The 21478-nt window shown below is 36.2% G+C and overlaps 1 protein-coding gene across 7 annotated transcripts in view; it reads right to left on the bottom strand.

The window, feature by feature from the left end:
• Positions 1–21478, bottom strand: part of EEA1 (early endosome antigen 1) — a 143849-nt gene that overhangs the window by 90800 nt on the left and 31571 nt on the right. For 6 of the 7 annotated variants that reach the window (XR_004483140.2, XR_007470299.1, XR_007470300.1 and 3 more), the window contains exons 2-6: positions 18675–18767; positions 11218–11346; positions 6618–6742; positions 505–559; positions 343–408 (exon numbers count right to left, since the gene is read on the bottom strand). Coding sequence is in view for 4 of the 7 variants with exons in the window: in XM_033427736.2 (XP_033283627.1) it covers positions 343–408; positions 505–559; positions 6618–6742; positions 11218–11346; positions 18675–18767 (468 nt within the window). In the remaining 3 variants the exon portion in view is untranslated. The remainder of the gene's footprint in view (positions 1–342; positions 409–504; positions 560–6617; positions 6743–11217; positions 11347–18674; positions 18768–21478) is intronic. The other variant, XM_004269545.3, reaches the window with a different exon arrangement.

Consider the following 21478-nt stretch of genomic DNA (forward strand, 5'->3'; position numbering starts at 1 on the left):
CAAACACAAATGCTTTGAAGAGCTTCACTACTGTTTGAACCTATATTTCTTAACCATTTAGGTATATTGTCAGAAAATAAGAATAATGTTTTAAACAATCCATAGGTAAATGATTCTTAATGGAGCACCTTTAAGGAGTTACATCTGACCTTCCCACATATTAGTTATATTGGTTTGCATTCATTAGTACTACAAAGGATATACATGTAGGCTAATACACAGAGAAACAAATTAGGAAGTTATTCATATCAGGCCACCTGTTTACAAAAAAGTATTATGCTTAATTTTCAACAATGAAAATAAACAACTAATAACACACTTCAAGTATTTAAAAGCAATTACTTGCTGCTGCAGCCCTTGAAATTTTTCTAATTCTTTCTTTAATTCTTCTGAGTACCATTTTTCCTCCTAAGAGAAGAAAACAGTTTTTAATTAGTAAATTGTAAAAGATTTTATTTATCTGAAACACTGAAAATAAACAAGTATAATCATTTTTAGTCTTACCTTAAGTGAAGCCTGTAGGTCTTGGACCTCTTGTCTGAGTAGTGTTATGTCATCTCTAAACATAAGTTGAAAAAAAAGGAATTAATAGTTAATGTTCTTTAACAAATCATGGCCAGTGACTGCATATTAGTATTCTAATTTTCTCAAGTCTTAAAAAAATACTATAGATTTTATGTATAGTGGCATACATATATATATAAAATCCTTGGGAAAATAATTTTATTCCTAAAGCACATTGTCTATAAAGGGAAGAACATTTTCTCATGGAAATGATAAAACTGACTGTCAAGAACCTGAGCCCAAAGCAAAATATCTCCCATTAATTTACCAGCAATAAGCATCAATAGATTCCTATTGCAGTAGTGTAAAATCTAAACTCATTAACAAGGACTATAAAATCTGCACAATCTACTCCCTGCCTTACCACTCTCACCCTCATTACTTTAGCTCTAACAATTCTGGCTTCTTTCTGTTTCTTGAGTCTGAAATGCTCTTTCCTGTCAAAACTTCACATTCTGTTCACTTCACCTAATTCTCTGTCAGTCTGACAAAGAATGGTGAGCAGACACCTCAAGGACCTAATGCAGGAAAAAGATTCCATGAGAAAACACATTTAGGATTATTCTTGTGGATATGAGGAACATATCTTCCCCTGTTGGATTATAAATAGCAGAAAAAGGGACTCTCCTTCCTCCACGCCACTCCAATGGCTGCCATGGTAGAAGACACAAAACTGAACTGAGCTGATTGGGAATACTCAAGTTAACTGATTCTAGTACAAAGGGAACAGAACAGGATCAGTTCTAATGTTTCAGAAGACCAAGTCCACACCAGCACAAGCGTTATCAGAAAGTAAAAGATAATGGGACATACTGGTGCGAGAATTATTCTCTAGGATGGGAGTGGGGGTAGAGAACAAATAACAGAGTCAGCTTCATCTGTGAAACATGGTTAATAATAGAAAAAGAAGGAAATTGCCAACAAAGAAAAATGTGAAAGATGGAGAAATAAGTCCTCTACCTTTGGTAGCCATTCATATGTAAAGAACTACTTCATTATTCAACAGAACTTGTCTATGCCAGACTCTCAAGCTGTTCAGTTTAATGGGGCAAGTAAACATGGAAAGAAGAGTAACAGACCATCAGTTCTATGATAAAAATAAAAACAGAGACATAGGGACTTCCCTGGTAGTGCAATGGTTAAGAATCCACCTGCCAATGCAGGGAACACGGGTTCGATCCCTGGTACGGGAAGATCCCACATGCTGTGGAGCAACTAAGCCCGTGCGCCACAACTACTGACCCTGTGCTCTAAAGCCCACGAGCCACAACTACTGAGCCCGCATGACACAACTACCGAAGCCCGAGCGCCTAGAGCCCATGCTCCACATCAAGAGAAGCCACCACAATGAGAAGCCCGCACACCACAACAAAGAGTAGCCACCACTCGCCGCAACTAGAGAAAGCCCACACACAGAAACAAAAACCCAATGCAGCCAAAAATAAATCAATTAATTTTTTAAAAAAACAGAGGCATAAAGATAGTGATCACTTCTACTTACAAGCACTTCATGATGGAGATAAACTTTGAGGTGACGTCTTTAATCTCTGAATACAAAAGTAAAACTGGATAATAGATTCCTGTTTCTTTTGTTGACTCTTAAAATTTGTCTTTTTATGACACTTTCATTAGTTTTCTTTACTTCGTGTGTGTGTGTGTGTGTGTGTGTGTCTCCCCTCCCCTCCCTCTCTCCCATGTGGCCCTAGGAACTTACCCAACTTGTAGAAACCACCTGCCAACTTAGTCTTAATATGAGAAGAACACAGGGAACACTTAGTTTTAATATGTGTACAGAAAAGTGTATATACGTTTTAGGTTTTCCCTACTCTTTATTAATCTTCCAACTCTATGTATAAACTAAAATGATGAAGAGAGGAATTAATAACAATATTCTTGAAAGGCTAATACTAAATTGAATGAAATTGCAAGGAAGATAATTCCAATTCAACTTCTAATTGGGTGGGCTCAGTTACTCCAATTAATCTTTTAAAAAGTGCCACTTAACAAATTTTTACTTTTTTTTTTTTTTTTTTTTTTTTTTTGCTGTACGCGGGCCTCTCACTGTTGTGGCCTCTCCCGCTGCGGAGCACAGGCTCCGGACGCACAGGCTCAGCGGCCATGGCTCACGGGCCCAGCCGCTCCACGGCATGTGGGATCTTCCCGGACCGGGGCACGAACCTGTGTCCCCTGCATCAGCAGGCGGACTCTCAACCACTGCGCCACCAGGGAAGCCCCACTTAACAAATTTTTGAAGCAATTTGCCTAGCAAAGAAAATCTTTTGAAACGTGTAACATATCAAAGCAATCTAGGGTATTTACAAAAGAAAATTAGGAAACATCAATCAAAATTTTAAAGGGAAACTTTATCCAAAAATTCCATTTCTAGAAATTTATATTCCAGATATATTCAAACATTTGCAAATGTTATGTCCACAAGGACATATACCACAACATTTATAATTACAAAACACTGGAAATAGCCTAAATGCTATGATCAGGAGAATGATAAAATTCCATGCAGTCATTAAGAAGAATGAGATAGCTTTACCTGCATTGATATGAAACAATCCATAAGATACACAGAGAAACAAAAGGTATAGGACAATGTAGAACTTCTCTTTTATGTAATTACATACATTTATATATTTCTTTATATATACACAGATATAAGCATATGTGTATACATGCATACACTATCTCTGTAAATATACACAAGAAACTGATGATAAGTAAGAGGCTAGGGGGAAAGGGTGGCAAGGAGTCAATTTATACCACATAATTTTTTGAACCATTTGAATTTTGTATTCTGCATATGCTATCCATACATCTAATTTTAAAATCTGGACCCAAGAAAACTAATGCATCACGTTTCATATATATGATTGATGTTGATGGAATTCTCAGTTTGTCATATGTTAACTGTAGAGCTTTAAAACAAAAAGGTTTCATGACCCACCTAAGTCACGTGGGCTTTGATCTAGAAGACATATCTTGCCCATAGTCACATGCTACCCAATATGTTATAGAAGGGCAGGATGTAATTTTAAGAAATTGGAGAGGTACAGGAAGATGGGAAGAACACATATAGTAACAAATAAACCTGGAAAAGTATACACTGACTATTCCATAAACAATGAGAAACTAGTGAAAGTTAATATTCAGAATAAAGCAATCAAATTTCCATTTTAAGAATACTAGTCTGGGGCTTCCCTGGTAGCACAGTAGTTAGGAATCCGCCTGCCAATGCAGGGGACATGGGTTCGAGCGCTAGTCCGGGAAGATCCCACATGCCGTGGAGCAACTAAGCCCGTGCGCCACAACTACTGAGCCTGCGCTCTAGACCCCGTGAGCCACAACTACTGAGACTGCATGCCACAACTACTGAAGCCCATGCGCCTAGAGTCCATGCTCCACAACAAGAGAAGCCACTGCAATGAGAAGCCCACGCACCAAAACGAAGAGTAGCCTCTGCTCACTGAAACTAGAGAAAGCCCACATGCAGCAACGAAGACCCAATGCAGCCAAAAATAAAATAAATAAATTTATTTTTTAAAAAAAGAAAAAGAATACTAGTCTGGCAGCAACATGGAGAGTTAAGTAGAGAGGTACAATACATAGGGAGAGAGCCAACTATAAATACTGAAAAATATTTTTGAGTGAGAGATGATGAAGCCTAAACTAAGCCGTAGCAGGGAAGATAAAAAAAGGTTATAAGAGGGGCTTCCCTGGTGGCGCAGTGGTTGAGAGTCCACCTGCCGATGCGGGGGACACAGGTTTGTGCCCCGGTCTGGGAGGATCCCACATACCGCGGAGCGGCTGGGCCTGTGAGCCATGGCCGCTGAGCCTGCGCGTCCGGAGCCTGTGCTCCGCAATGGGAGAGGTCACAACAGTGAGAGGCCCGCGTACCGCAAAAAAAAAAAAAAAAGGGTTATAAGAGCTTTTAAGGAGATAGAATTAACTAAACTTTGTGACAGATCAAATAGGGGAGGGTAAGTGTGTAAAAATGAGCATATCCAATTTTCTGGCTTTAGTAACTTGGTGGAAAGATAATGTTGCCATTAACCAGAAGATGTAACAGTAGGTAAGGAAAAGGTTTAGAAGGAAATATAATGAACCCTGTTTTCAAATGTCAACAGGGAGATGTTCCTTTGGAACATCTAAGAGAAGATACCTAGTAGGCAACTTGGGAGATAATTCTAGGTTGGAGATGTAGTTTAGGAGGAAGTCATGGATATGGATATTACCCCAAGTACATTATATAGAGGAAGGGAGTACATTAAACAGATCAAGAAAGAATTATCACAATGATGTGCTGTCTCAGAAGAGTAGAAGGAAAGAGAGCCAGAAGAACCAAATTGTGCAGAGATTGTAATAAATAGTCTACAAAGATGGCTGCCATCAAGTTCTTCCCTTCGTATACACAGAAGCCACTCCTCCACTGAAAGATAGAGCTCACTTCTGGGCCTCTTCAATCTGAGCTGGCCCTCAGTTTCCTGAGCACTCCTGTAGCTACTATGACCAATAAAATATGGCAGAAGTGACACTCTGAAACTTTTGAAGCCAGGCCTTAAGATAACTGGCAGCTTCTGTTTCTTTCCTCTTGTAATGCTCTTTATTAGAACCCAACTGCTGGCCTGTAAGTCCAAGCAGCAGCATAGAGAGGCCTACATGAAGGAGAACTGAGTCCCCTGATATACAGCCCCAGCTGAGCTGACAGCCAGCATCCAGCATCATCTCCCAGCCGTGAATGTGAGGTCATTTTGGACCTTCTGGCCTTCCCAGCACTCAACTCTACATAACTTAAAGCAGAACCATCCAGTCAAATCAAAGAATCATGAGAAGTAATACAGAGTTACAGTTTTAAACCACTAGGTTTGGAGTGGACTATTACACAGTTATAGATAACCAAAACAGAGGTCAAGTAAAATAAAAACTGAAAATAATCCAGGTTTTTTTTTTACCGTTGACCTTTGAAGAAGTATTTTCAGGAGAATCGTAGAGCAAAAACCAGGTTTTAGTGAGCTAAACATTGGATGAAAAGTTAAGAAGCAAGAACACAGGTAGACTATGGATCTTTTTATGTTGAAAGTTCATGTATTGGGCACTAATTCACAGCTGAGAAAGCAACTCTGTTAAACTGACACTAAATATATAAACATTTATATATAAGTATATATTTTATATCTATCTCCTAACAAATGACAAAAGAACAGTACCCAAAATTATTGATTCATACATTAAAATCCTAAAGAGCACTAATAGTCATGTAAAAGGGAAGATTCACATTTCCCAAAAGCTCTGGTTTTCCCACATATTTTAATAAATTAAAACAACCATATTTTATAGTTCTACATATCTATCAACCAAAATGTGGTCATAATACTTTTCCTTAATGTGGTGTCCTTTATGCTATAGCATATTAACCAACTAAGAGGCTTTTTTTTTTTAAAGAAAAACATGAAAAACAATTTTTTATAAGTAGAATAAAATCAAGTTTTCTTCCTTAGTGGGAATATAAGACAAGAGTCCTTACCAGTAGAAGAAGAAAAGCAAAGTCATACTGTTGAATGCTGTTCTAATTAATTATATTTTAGTTTAATTCTTAAAATGGTCAGGCAAAATTGTCAAGAAGTAGAATGTGTTATGTGTGCTTGCTGTTATACTGGTGATTACAAAAAAAATGTTTTTTTAATAATTATTCAATTTAATTCTTTGCTAAATTCATTATTTTAACAACTTACTGTAAAATCTTCTAAACAAAGCATATCATTCTTTATTAAGCAGAATTGCTAAATAAAATTTAACCTTTTAAAAAATCACAATCTTTATTAAAAATATAAACCAGTGAACCATATTGTAGATGCTGGTATAGATAGTTTTTGGTCAAGGATAGGATTGGTTATAACAATAAAAGATGAAGGCTATGCTAAAAGAAAATAGATTTAAATTAAATAATATAAAAACACTACTCTTTTCGAAAACTAAGTATTCATGATAAAACAATGATATCACATGCATTCACTACATTACACTTCAAAACTATTATACTGTACCGCTTCAGAGCCAGAGCTTCTCCTCCATGACTCGAATCATTACCAGCATCGTGGACTGCCTCATAGTGTTTGAAAAGTTCATCAGCAGATCCAAGAGATTTCATACACTGCGGACATATGAAACCCTACAGAAAAAGGTTTCAAAATAGTATTTAGTATTGCAAAATAACCATTTGTATGTTATTAAATACAGTCATATGTATTATTCATACCAACAGGTAAATTGTAATTTACAGTGTTAAGCCCAAATTCTGGTACTGTGCAAAGGTACATCACTGCCTATCCTGGTTGCAGTTTACAAAATGTTTTTTAAAACCCTTACAACCATCTTTTAGGTTGAATAAATTAATGGCTAGAGTATAGAATTCTAATCTGAGAAGTTAGTTCTAATCTAGAAGTCTAGTTGAGAAGACTTGCCATCATATCCTCCATCTCTCTAGATATCTCCCTCAGTAAAACAATATCTGCTCCAATCTACTACACAGGAATAACCAAAATATTAAGAACATGAAGCACTCTGATCATTGAGAAAAAAGGTAATATAAATAACTCATAATTACCACAGAGTATCTACAATGGTTGAGAAGTATTTTCATCAATAAATTCCTTGCTAACTTAAGATTAACACTATAAAAGCTTAAAATTAATATATAGTCCCATAAAATATTAAAAACTTATAAATAATCCCAGAATTATTATATAGTTATGGCATACAAGGTCCTGCAGATATAGTTCCCCAATGACCTAACCAATCTGATCTCTGGACATTCCTTACTCTATATAACATGCTTCAACTATACTGAAGCACCTATGTTTCCCTGAACACACCACAGTATCTCACATTTTTACGCCTTTGCATATATTGCTTTTTTCCTCCAGCATTCTCATCATCAGTTTGTCAAGTTTCTACATCCACTATAATGCACAACACAATGAAGCTTTTAATCTACGTTTCCCTAATGGCTAGTGCAGTATTTTGAACATACCATATACTTTCTACAGAGTGTACTTATTTAATGAAATATGAATGAACCTAGCGGGCAGAATTTGGCAAAAAAACAGAAGAGCTTTAACAGCTTGCAGATTATAAAACCTTCCAAAGGATAGACTGAGCTAAGTAATAAGTACTCCGGACACATAAAAACTAAGAATAAACAAATAACTTCTGCTCCTTTGTTGGCTGCTATACAAATAACATACCTTCACATCATTTATGCACATCATATGGCAGAATCAAGGCTCAATGAACATAACATTACCAGACAATGGTATAACAGAAGTATTGATATATATAAAGAACTACAGGAACACAAGAGGAATATCCAAATCTGCCTGCAGCAGCAGTTAATGCTTTCCAAAAACTAAACACACACACACACACAAACACACACACACACATACATATTATGTATGTGTGTATATACATATATGTAGAAATATGTCTATATGAGACACTGGAATTAGGTACTGAATAGGAATTTACTTGTCAGAAATAAAGGCATTCTAAGCACATGGAGGAGCATGAACAAAGATATAGGAAAAGGTATGAAACACAGTCATGCTGCATTTGGGAAACAGAGGTATGTTCTGATCACAGAGCCAGAGTGAAGGGCAGGGGCACTACAGGTGAATGAATGCAATGATGTCTTATGAAACTCCTAAAGTAAGCAAAGACAGTAGTACTGAGGATGCGCCTTTGGACATCAGAATAATGCCATTAGGATCCAGATATGTGATGCTCAGCACTGTCTTCTGAATGAATGAATGCCCCCAGCCTGTGTTTTAATCTACTTGGTATTATCTTTTTTCAAAGCCATCTATTATCTACCATCATATTTCATAATGGCTCTATATTAAGCTCTATTTGGTATTCTTATAACTTCTGCCCAGTAACTGCTGTACCACACTAGTTAACATGCTTTTAGTGCAACAGCACATAAACCCCTATAATATTTAGCTTGTCATTTCTCTTTCGTGTCTCAGCTTCTGCTAGTAACTAGAAGGCAAATTACAGTGTTCCTCAGGAAATCCACATCCCAATTATGCTGTTTAATCTTCAAAACTTTGGCTTTTTGACCACTGTCTTTACTTCCAGGTTTTGGCTCGAGATACCCAAGGACGCCAAAAAGCTAACGATCCCATTAGGGTATGCCATACTTTCTTAAAGCTTCTAAACATCACCAGGTTAATACTCCAGAAAGAACTGATTCATCCCTAAAGAGAAATTTTAGAAATTCAGTAATACATATTTAGAAATATTCCACCTAAGTAAATTTTCCATGTGATTAGAGCTTGCATGTTTAAATAAAACTTCAATTTTGGGACATTTCTGATGAAAATAATTCTAAAATACATATATGCACTTCCTCACCTACTTAAAAAGATGATATTAAACCTTTGCTTAATGTCCCAGAAGCATAAATATTAATCACTGAATGGGTGTCTTCCACTCTATTAATTCTGGCAAGTCTCTAATTCCTGTACCCACATTCTATAGTTTTTCTTACACCCTGTTTTGTCTTTCAACAATCATTTCTAAAAATTATTCCTATGCTATTTCTAGCAGCACTTGCCTGATATGGATAGGAAAGACAGATTAAGGGAAAAAAAGTTTATTAAACCACATCACTCATTTAAAATAAAAGTAAAGGGACTTCCCTGGTGGTCCAGTGGTTAAGAATCCACCTTCCAATGCAGGGGATGCGGTTCGATCCCTGGGCAGGGAACACATGCCATGGAGCAACTAAGCCCGCATGCCACAACTACAGAGCTCATGCGCTCTGGAGCCTGCGCGCCACAACTACTGAGCGTGCACGCTGCAGCGAAAGATCCCGCATGCCGCGTGCCGCAACTAAGACCCAACGCGGCCAAAAATAAAAATAAATATTTTTTTTTAAAAAAAAGTAAAATAAGCTCAGAATGAATATCTGAGGGATGTCCCATGAATAGAGTACATGACCTTTAGTTCATGGGCTTTGTGATACTAATTCTGGATATTAAGAGACTCCTCTATTTTTTCTAAACTATCTTCAAGGGAATTAAGGTTGCTAGATAGATAACTTACAAACAGTAAAACAGCAAAAAATACACCAAAATAGCCAGCTACATTTTATTTCCCTTAATCATTCCAAATATCTCACCTACTCTCTCTCTCTCTCTCTCTCTCTCTCTCTCTCTCTCTCTCTCTCTCATACACACACACACACACACACACATAGTGTTGACTTAAGGTTAAATTCCTTACTGTTAGTTTTCAGTTATCTGTAATCCTTTCTCAGATCCACCATAGCTAAGAACTCAGGTTAACTTGATACTTATGATATCCTATTGTACCAAGTGTCCTTTCAGTTAAAAGGAAAGTTCTTATTTAAGTGACAGGTAGGTAAGATAGTCACTTTTGATTTTGGCTAACCCATAAAGAAAAGTTGACCCATATGTTCTGTAAGGAAAACAACTGGTAAAATGCTAAGCAGAGTTCCAAAAATCTTTTATGCCTCTATCTTTGCTCACACTGCCTCTGTAGTTTAACTGGTTTCCTATTTGCACTCATTTCCCCACCACCCTAGAGAATGTCTGGTTTAATTGTTCCCCTCTTCAAGTTCTTCTGCAGTTCCCCTCAAGCTGAATCAGACATTGTACTCTTTTTGCAAATATCTATCAGAAAAACTTCCTGGCATAGAGACCATATCTTATTTACCTTTTTATTTCCTGTACCTACCAAAATACCTGGCACATAAGAGGTACTCTATTAATGTTAAATAAGTGAAAGTTTGGTCAGATCATTTTCTTATACATCATTAACTCATAGGAAAGAGTAAGTCTGATTTTTTTGTCTTTCATGGTAAAAAAAAGTTTCATTCTTTTAAAAGATTTGTAAAAGAATTTTTTAAAAAGCTATGTCTCCCTTTGTTTTTAGAATACTGTAGTAGTTTTCCAAGAAAGGAGATATATCATCTGAGAAATTTTTTCCAGATTAAAAATGGGCAACACTTCCCCTCACTCGCTCCCACTCTCAGCCTTCTGTATACACCAGCCTCACACACTACAGAGAACATTTGGGTGACCCATGATTAATAACAGGTGTATATCATTCTGTCACTTCCAACAGGTCTGGGGAATCAAAACAAAGACTGAAACAGTCGTAGATCCAGATTCTAATGCTGTATATTTTTCCAAATAAAGACAGTAACAGTTGACATGCAAAGTCCTCTTTCTATGTAAGAGTAAAGCATCTTAACCTAAAGCATTTTAAAACATTCATTAATAAAACATTAACTACATAATAAAGATATAACTTACAAATGTTGAAATAAAAAGCATTCACTTTATATTTCAAATTTCATGGCAAATTTTATGCAAAAATATAAACTTAAACTTTTATATATGTTTACAGATTCACAAAAAGACTGCTGCAAACAGTAAGAACAGCCAACTTCCCAAGAGCCTCTTTTCCTTATTAAACCTTCTTAGAGCATGCATAATTAAAGCAATCCACATTCCCTTATAGCAGAAAAAGTTAAGCAACACTGAGGCAAGGAAAAACAAAGCTATTTTGAGCAACCCAAAACCAAGCTGCTAAAACAAAATATTCAGGACCCACAGTAACACTGGAGTCATTAAGAAGAAGTTCCTGTCCTCTTGTCTCATTTTCAGCGTGCACTTTCTGGTAATGCTCCGACAAATCAATAGCAGTTATACATCTTTTCATACATAATGGGCAGATGAAACCCTGTGAAATAACAACTTTTAGGAGGATATATACAAAAAGTTATTTATGAAACAAAATAGAAACAATGAAAATAGACATAACAGGAAAATAATAGTATATTTCTTTTTAGTATATGGAAGGGAAATTTTCAAGTAGTAACTGTACAAAAGGTGAAAGACCTATCCAAATTAGGACTCTGAAATTAGTTTCCATCCTTATGCTATAGATTCCCATTGGTCAATTTTATTGAGTAACCAGTTGCTTTAGTTGGAATATTACTATTCTTTTTGTTTATGATAATTTGTCCTTACTCATCTAAGAGCTAGTATTGGCAAGGTAGCTTTTATTTTAGATCAAGAAATGACTGGCAGTTTTAACAAATACTTTTATGTAGATGATGTTCTCAACAAAAAAGTTGTTATAATGAAAGCAATTTTTAGTCTTCACCATATTCCACTAGCCTAAGATCCCATTCTTGCCCATACCCATAATTCCCAGTAGGTTACCCTTCCTTCTAATTTTATGAGCCAAATAAAATCATTTTAAAACAATCTCCCAAATTCCCCATACCTAACAATATATGTATTTTAAAATGTGGGCTGTTACACTGATCTATGGTTTGGGGTTTTGTCAGATAGGAACAGTAAAAGGATAAGAGAATAAAGGAGTTCAGAGTATCAGGGAGAAAGTAAATTAAATGAAGACAGTGGTGAAGGACAATAGGTTACAAAGGTTATAACGTCATGAATTTTGGTGTCAGAAATAGATGTGGGTTTGAGTCTCAACCAATACTGACTATATGACTTTAAAAAATTCACTTTACCCTGCTAAATGTCAGTTTCCTCATCTATAAAATGGGACTAATATTAGCACCTATTTGTCTAGAGTTATTGTGCAGTGTATAAAATGCTTAGTACAGTGCCTGAGACATTGTAAGTGCTCAACAAGTATTAACTGTCATTAGATGTATGGTTAGAGAGTAAAGGAAACGAAGCGAAGAAAGGTTGACAGACTAGAAGAAAAAATAAAAATTAAAAATCTAAAATAATCAGCAAGGCCAAAGAAGGTAAGTAGTGAGACTATGAAAGTTTTTGAGAGGATAGTCAGTTGAGGTAAGGAACGCAGAGATATGATTTTAACATGTCAGGTAAAATTATTCTGCCTGATAAGAAGATGGAAGGTACTGCCATGGGCTTGAGTAATTAGAAAAGAAAAGTAATAAAGATCATTGGCACTGATAACATTAAGAACTGGGAGGCTAAGATGTTCCTTGAGTTCCTTGATGTACGTTAGGATCGTAGCAAGGAAGAGGAAGACTACAAACAAGGTTCCAAAGTAAGAGGCAAGACAGGGTAGCAGTTAAGAGCTAGTCTTGGGCTTGAATCCTGGATCCACACCACTCTTAGTAGCTTATATTACCTTCAATTTCCTCATCTGTTAAATGAGGTAACAGTAACACCTACTCCATATGGGGGAGGGGGTCTCGTGAGAATTAAATAATACATACTAAGTCCTTATCACAGCATCTGATACAAAGAAAACATTCAATAAATGTTAGCTATCATTAATATCATTAATATCATTGTTCCTCTTGTTAACAACCCTTTAAGGAGATTAGCCAGGGGATGAAAGTGAGGAACATGAATTCACTTATTTTTTCTTTTTACTGATGAAAGGGTTGTCTTCCAGGCAATCACAGGCCCAAGTATTAAAACTACAGAATAATAGGGCTTCCCTGGTGGCGCAGTGGTTGAGAGTCCGCCTGCCGATGCAGGGGACACGGGTTTGTGCCCCTGTCTGGGAAGATCCCACATGCCGCGGAGCGGCTGGGCCCGTGAGCCATGGCCGCTGAGCCTGCGTGTCCGGAGCCTGTGCTCCGCAACGGGAGAGGCCACAACAGTGAGAGCCCACGTACTGCAAAAAAAAAAAAAACTACAGAATAATATTTTTTTTTTTAACGTACTGTTGCATTGTTTTTTACCACAATATCTTTATGCTGCCTGCCTCTTTACTCATTTCTTCACTTTAAGTTTCCACATATCATCATTCAGTCATACGTTCAAAAAGTATTGGGACTTCCCCGCTGGTCCAGTCGGTAAGACTCCGTGCTCCCAATGCAGGGGGCCCAAGTTCAATCCCTGGTCAGGGAACTAGATCCCGCACGTATGCCACAACTAAGAAGTCCGCATACTGCAACTAAAGATGGAAGGGAGGGAGGGAGGGAGGGAGGGAGGGAGGAAGGAAGGAAGGAAGGAATAATTTTTTTAAAAACTATTTACTGAGTGTGATTACTATGTCATTATGCTATGTTGTTGAGAATGCAATGGTAAAATAAAGCAAAGACCCCATCCTCAATAAGCTTGCATGCTTCTTGAAAGAGCTATAAAAGAAAATACCCCACTAATCAGAAAATCCTACTAGAACTACCTTCAAAATGTGTTTAGAACCTCAGGGCCTCCACAACTGCCCTGATCCAAGCCACCCTCATGGTGTACATGGATCACTGTAAAAGCCTTCTAACAGTCTCTCTGCTTCTATCCTTACCCCATTAACAGCTTTATTTTGCACACAGCAGCTAGAGTGATCCTACAAAAATATAGATAAATTTTGTCCTTTCCCTGATCCAAACTCTCCAATGACTTCCTATCTCACCAAGAGTAAAACACTAAAGTCTGTGCAAAAGCCTATAAGGCCCTACATGAGGTGGGCCTGATTACCTCAATAACCTAACGGCCCCCCATTCACTGTGCTGGAGCCACACTAGCCTCCTGGATGCTTTTTCAATATGCCAGGCATGCTCCCACCTCAGAGACTTGTTCCACATGCCTGCAACATGCTTGCTCCAGAAATCAACATGATTTCTCACTTCATTCAGTTCTTTCTGAGTTACCCCCTGCTCAGAGGCAACTTCAGTAGTTGTGGCATGTGAGCCCACATGCCACAACTACTGAAGCCCGCATGCCTAGAGCCTGCGCTCAAGAGAAGCCACTGCAAAGAGAAGCCCCCGCACCACAACTAGAGAAAGTCCGCGTGCAGCAACAAAGACCCAACACAGCCAAAAATAAAATAAATTAAATAAATAAATTAAAAATAAATGTCACCAGCATAAAGATTTTTTACTATTTCACTCAGTGCCATACCTCCAGCATCCAGAACAGTGTCTGGTGACAATAAATATTTGATAGATAAATGAATCTCAGACTAATAATCATTACCAAAAGGATAGAGAATTCCTTTCCACAGAAGCATGTGGAAGAAGCATCTATCCAACATGTGAGTCAGGAAAGTTTATTGGAAAAATTATCTGTGATGAGACTTGAAGGATAATCAGATGTTAACCAAGAAAAAAGAAATAGCAAAACTAGGTAAGGCACAGAGATCAGCATATACAAAAGTTCAAAGGTAAGAAAAAACTTGGCACACCTTAAAATCAGTTCATTATGCCTGGATCAAAGAACATAAAAAAATATAACTACATATATAAGGTCAATTGATTTCTCACAAAAGTGAAAATTTAATTCATTGGGAAAAGGTAACATTTTCAGCAAATGGTACTGCAACAAGCATATGGAAAAATGTTTCCATATTCACATGGAAAAAATGAACCTCAACCGCTATCTCATACCATATACAATAATTTAAAATAAATCATACATTTAAATGTACATGCTAAAATGATTTTTTTAATTTTTTTAATCCTTTCGTCTTTTTTTTAAATTGAAGTATAGTGGATGTACAATATATGTAAGTTACAGTTTACAATATAGTGATTCACAATTTTTAAAGGTTATATTCCATTTATAGTTATTATAAAATATTGGCTATGTTCTCTGTGTTGTACAATATATGCTTGTAGCTTTATTTTTTGTTTTTTTTTTAATCAGAAGCAAGCATAGGAGGAAGTTTTGCAACCTTGGGGTAGGCAAAAAACTTTGTAGTACCCAAAAAGCAAAAATCATAAAAGAAAAGGCTGACAAACTGTACTTCACCAAAATTTAAAACTTCTTCTCTTTGAAAGACAACATTAACAAAATGAAAAATAAGCCACAGACTGAGAAAAAATATACACATCACATATTTCTGATTGTGGTGTAAGGGCTAAAATTAAGGCCCAATACTTTGTGTTGCCTTAACAACTGGTGAAACTGGGAGGGCTTCAAATGGCCTAACTGCAAGTTCCCCTCCCCACTCTGCTCTCACAGATAAGGAGTTCTAGCCAAACAGCCCTCCTCTTCACAGGCAGCAAGCACAGGGCCTGCTTATCCCTGAGAAGGTTCTCTGCCGGCCCCTGGAATTATTCAAGCAAGCCAATCACATCTCCTTTAGAAACCAGGGGGCACCTTACTTTCCTGATACTACAATGCCTGCCTCTGAACAATCCCTGGTTGTTCATTTTGTTCCCAAGTGCAATCCTCATGCAGCCCTGCATGGCACACCGTGTCCTCCATCTCTGGGCTGTGAGTATATGTGACTAATAAACTGCTGTTGATCTCATTTGTCTCATTTGTCTAATTATGTGTTTAGCTATTCCCATAAGCCTAGGACAGGAATCCTTCCCTCACTAATCAGATGAATAGGAGGCAATCAAAACATTGACAAAGGATAAAGAACTCTTATAATTCCTTAATATAAAGATAAATACTCTAATTTTCAAAATGGTTGGATTTCCAGTTCCAGACAAAATGGAACAGATATACTTCTCTATTCTTCCTGCTAAGTACAGCTGAAATCCAGAGGCTTTATATATAAAACAAAACAAAAAGAAAGCTCTGAAAGGTAAAGAGAAGAAGGCAGACCAGCTGAGGATCTCAGGAGCCAAGGACTGAGAGAGTGGTGAGTACTCTGGGTTTTCTTTTCATCTCATATATTCTGGACTGGCTGCTGGAGAAGCCAGCTACCTGGAAACTTCAGTGGACACCTACCCAAAAAGCTCCAAGAAAAGTCTGCTCTCCCTAGCCAAATGACTAGGAAAATGAAGACCTGATTTGGTAATATGCTGGTCATTAGTGCGTTTCAGTGGGTACTAAGGATGGAAGCCAGATTAGAAATGGATAGAGTGAACAAAGAATTTGCTTCTGCAATGCAATATACTAAATAGTCTGCACAACTGTCCTGATGAGAACAAATGATAGGATATCACTTATTACATTATGTATTATACAGATTATATATTTGTTACAGACTGAATGTCTATGTACCCTCAAAATTCATATGTTGAAATCTTAACCTCCAATGTGATGGGGCCTTTGGGAGATGATTAAGTCATGAGGGTGGAGCCCTAATGAATGGGATTGGTACCTTTATATAATAAAAGAGACCCCAGAGAGCTCTCTTGCCCCTTCTGCCATGTGAGGACAGCCATCTACAAACCAGAAAGGAAGCCCCCACCAGACACAGAATCTGCCAAATCCTTGATGTTGAACATCCCAGCCTCCAGAACTGTGAGAAATAAATGTTTGCTGTTTAAGCCTCTCAGTGCTTTTGTTATAATAGCCTATAACTGACTAAAATACTATTATATATATTATTATACATAATATATAAAATATGATATAAATGAGCACTAAAGCAAGGTACTGCTTTATTTCTGACCATTTTTTTTAAATCCTGGAGACCATGATATTTCAAATTCCCATTTAGATGGATGCTAAGGGCACAATGTTAAAACCTAGAATTTGTTCAAAGTGGGAAGCCAACATCAGGGTAAAAGGGAAGATTAAGCGAGAAAAAGAGAAATTGAGAGAGGTGGGGAGAGATATCAACTGAGACCTTAACAAGTCAATACCTTAACACTGGGCATATGGAAAAAACAATACCCCCTGAGAATTCATAATCACCAATAGCCCTCAATTAGGTTAGAAATTTACACTAGTGGGTAATGTGCAAAATTTCAAGTACCGAACTTAATTTAAGGGAGTCCCAGGTTAATGGCACCTCTAGAGCAGTATTTGTATGCTGAAGGGAATAATCTGTGGCATAGGTAAAAACCAAAGTTGCATGAGGGAGAGATGATAAAATGAGAATGGAAGAGAGAATGGAATCCAGAGCACAAGGGAAAGGACTGAAATCTGATAGGAAAAGAGACCTGTCTTCCGTGTACTAAAGTAATAAAGAGAATACAGGTGCAAGTATAGTTTTAGGGGCAAAATGAGAACATTCATCTTTTCTCAATGGTATAGAAGGTGACGGTGAGAAGGCGGGACTAAGGTAAGACACATGGAAGGTTTGAGGACAAAACAGAGAGTACAACTATCACAGAGAGTAGAAAAGGGAGCCTAATAAGAAAATATAGCAGGATTATCAGGCACTGCTCATTTACCCACTGGAGATTTTTTTTGTTGTTTTTGGTCTAAATGAGGTCAACAATTAATACTAAATTCCTCTCCAGGGTTACAACCTAGTTCTCTGAGCTCATCATATCATAAATACCGTTTGGAATGTTTTCCTTAAAGATATTTCCTTAAACTTGCTCTTAATAAAGTTCAACTGATACTGTTCTTCTCACTCTCACAGTCTTGTTTGATCTTGTTATGGTTAACATACATATACGTGAAGACAGATGGTCAAAAAGAGACAAAACAGAGAAATGAATGGATAGAGAAATACCCAGAAACATACACATAATAGACTCACCAACCAAGAGATGGGAAAGAATAGGGAAAAGGGGACTGGGTAGGTGGTACAGCTGGGCCGAGAAAGGGGCAATTGACAAAAAGTGTCAGAGCAGAAATGTGAGTGTGTTGATCTCTTAGGGGCAGCGTTATGGGTGGTTTTTATGTTCTCTTACCTTATCTCCTTTTTCTATAATGAGTATATATTATTTGTTAAAAATAATGATAGTAATGTAGCAACTTCTAAGGCTGACCTCAAAAAATTTGAGTTATTTCTTTTTTAGACTTATTTACTTTCTCCATTAATTTTTAATAAGCTATCAAACATAGAAGTTCTTACAAAGTCATAAATGAAGACAACAAATAATGTATAAATGTTATAGTTCATCTAATTCTTCATTAGCTTAGTCGTTCATGGCAGTACAAACACATAAGTAGATACTAATTAACTGGTAATTCTTTACAAACAGATTTTTAAATCTTCATTAAGTTGAGATGATTTTAACATTAAAGATAAATTGTCAATATTATTTTTCAGTCTTAATATACACTTTCACAGTCTCACAACTAAGCATTATTATCTATCTACAAGTGAGATTCAAAAATTGCATTCCAATTTGTAAGAAAGATTTATGAGACCTTTCCCTACAAAAGTTAAAATTATCAATTGTTACTCCATATATTTGCGATTTTTCCTTAAATAAAACAATATTTATTGCCAAATTATTATTTTCATACCTCTGAAGAGCTTTCATTATTGACATCCACTGTGTTTATAGGAGCTGATGATGAATCTAAATCAGAACCTTGAGAGCCAACTCTCCCAGGAGTCTGAAACACAAGCAGAAAGGGGGGAAAAAAAGTAAATATCAACAATATATTCATAAACTATTTAATAACCTAAACAGTAATCAGGGCTAGCCTTACACATAAAGGTAGATGTCCTCTCAAACAGCACTAGAAGCTATCCTTTATTAAAGACTGACTGGACCTAATACCGTATCAAGATCTCTATCTGCCTTCTCTCAGCTTTAGTCTTTTTAAATTAATAAAAAGTTTACTTTTATATATAGTGCTTTATCATCTTCACCTCACTTTTACAGAATATCTTATTTAATCATAAAGACATCTCTGAGAGAGACAGGTAAAATGTTATATCCATAGATGAGAAAACAAATTCAAAGCAGCTAAGGGACTTCTCAAGATTCTACTGTTAACAAAAATCAGAAAGAAGCAGAACTAAAATGCTGAAATTTTAATTCCTCTTGCATTGCTCCCCACTACATCAAGTGAACTACAATGATTTGAGGGGAGCTAAAAAGATCAACACAGGCCACATTATCTAGTCACCCATCCATCTACTACCCATGCCAACCATTACCAATCTGTTTCCAATACTTAATATTCCACCATCAAATATACAGTTTGGAGGGTTAAAGGCCTTTTTTTCCTCTCCTGCAACATTTATCATCTAACATTATTCATTATACTTAGGTATGACATTAAAGGAACTGGAAATCTAGTAAAATATTGACTAAAAGACAGATTCAGAGCACAAGAACTGACTCAATAATCCTTACCAAAAACATTTATGGTGCACACTATCATTATTCCCACGTTATACAAGAGAGAATAAAGGTGTAGAAATTAAGTTACTTGCCCGAAGTCACATGGCTAATAATTGGAAGAAAGGATTTTAACTTCAGCAGTCTGATTCTTAATCACTAACTCATACTGCTTGACATCTCCACTGAGATATACCTCAAGCACCCAAGATTGAGAACAAATCGCTAAACATCTGTCTCAAAACATGAACACCCTGTACATCACTTACATATTCAACATAAATGCCAAAGAAGGATGAACTGATACTACTTCAAAATTAATCAATTAAAATAAGGATTATAAAAACTGCATAGAAAAAATGAAATAACATGTATATACTATGATTATAATTATGTATAAAAACTAATTATATAAGAAAAGAGATTCAAAGGAAATATCCCAAAATGCAAACAATAATTTCTTTAGCAAGAAGCAATTATGGGTTTTTTGGTCTTTAGTTTCTCAGTTTTTGTTTTTGCTACATTTTTTTCAGAATTTTAGATTCATAGTTAAATTACTTTTACATTGAGAAATTTTTGATATTAAAAATAATCAGAGTTGTCCAAATTGGATGATCTATGTTCCTATCATATTTTCGCAAAACATAACTCTCTCTTTCTAAACTTATCCAGACTATGTCTTTATTGTGTTTACTTAACATCCACAACATTCTCATGTTTGAACTATTACATCAGCTACCCTCCTCCAAAAAAACAAAGTGAAATTCTTTCTCAAAATGATATACTTGAGACATGAATTTGTAAATAAAAGCCTGCTATCTGAATTTGATGATATACTCATGCATGTGACAAAAAAAGTTAACTAAATAGTAAAAAAAAGTAAAGAGCATTTTAATTATATACTTAATATAAATAACTGTATAAAACTAGAAATTCATTTTTGACTCATCAACATTTCAGAGCTTCACATCATAATGGTTTTTAAAACTACTGACCCCATCCCCAAAAGCACTGCAAACAAAAGCTGTACCTCCCAAGAACTACTTTCCCCATTCTGTATCCTAAGTTTTTCCAGAGTCCAGGTGGCTTCTCACCTGAGATTTACCTTGCCTGAGAACAAGCAATTCACAGAAATATCTACATAATCCTATTATCATCACCAAAAATACCCTTCCTTAAATTTGCCTAAAATAATCCTAGTAAACAGACCTAAGTAAGCCCAAGAGGCATGGGGAAAAAAGAAGAAACAATAAAATCATCATGAGATGCTTTTGATGTGCATATTTTACACATATTCCCTCATTCCCTCAGATTGTTGCTAAATTGTCTAAGAACTTCTTTTTCTATTATTAGGCTGCCAAAATCCTATCACTTCAATGAGAAGTGCAATTACAGTAACAATGACCCTGAGGAAACAATATAAAGCATTCTAACATTTACACTTATAAAAAGTTTTACTTTGTAAATACAATGGGATAAGAATAACTTGTGCTAAAAACTTAAAATGATAGGGGATAAAGATCTTCCAAATTGTGCTTTTTAGGAAAATTATTACATAATTTAGATATCTTTTACAGTGACTAAAAGGTACAAAACACATTCATTTTGTTTATGGTTTCTTCAATAGATATTTATCCATCTCCCATGAAGTACCTAACATTCTATAAAGCTCTGCATGCCAGACAGAGGACACTGAGTATGAGGACAATGTAAGAGAAACAAGGAGCAAGCCTTCAGGTAGACTATACAACTTGGCTGGTGAAACCAAGCTAATGTGTAAAAAAAGAGATCAGAAACAATTTGAAAAAAATTAAATGCTAAAGGGGGGAGCTCTGAGTGTGAGCAGAATTATGAGAAAGAAGAGATCAATGCAAGTTGTGGTAACTGAAAAAAATCTTATTTCTTAAAGTTAAATTTAGTTAAATAAAATGACAATCATTCCAAATAGATGAAAAAAATGCACAACAGCAGACAGGG

Source organism: Orcinus orca, chromosome 11 (assembly GCF_937001465.1).
Source record: "Orcinus orca chromosome 11, mOrcOrc1.1, whole genome shotgun sequence".
Classification (NCBI taxonomy): domain Eukaryota; kingdom Metazoa; phylum Chordata; class Mammalia; order Artiodactyla; family Delphinidae; genus Orcinus; species Orcinus orca.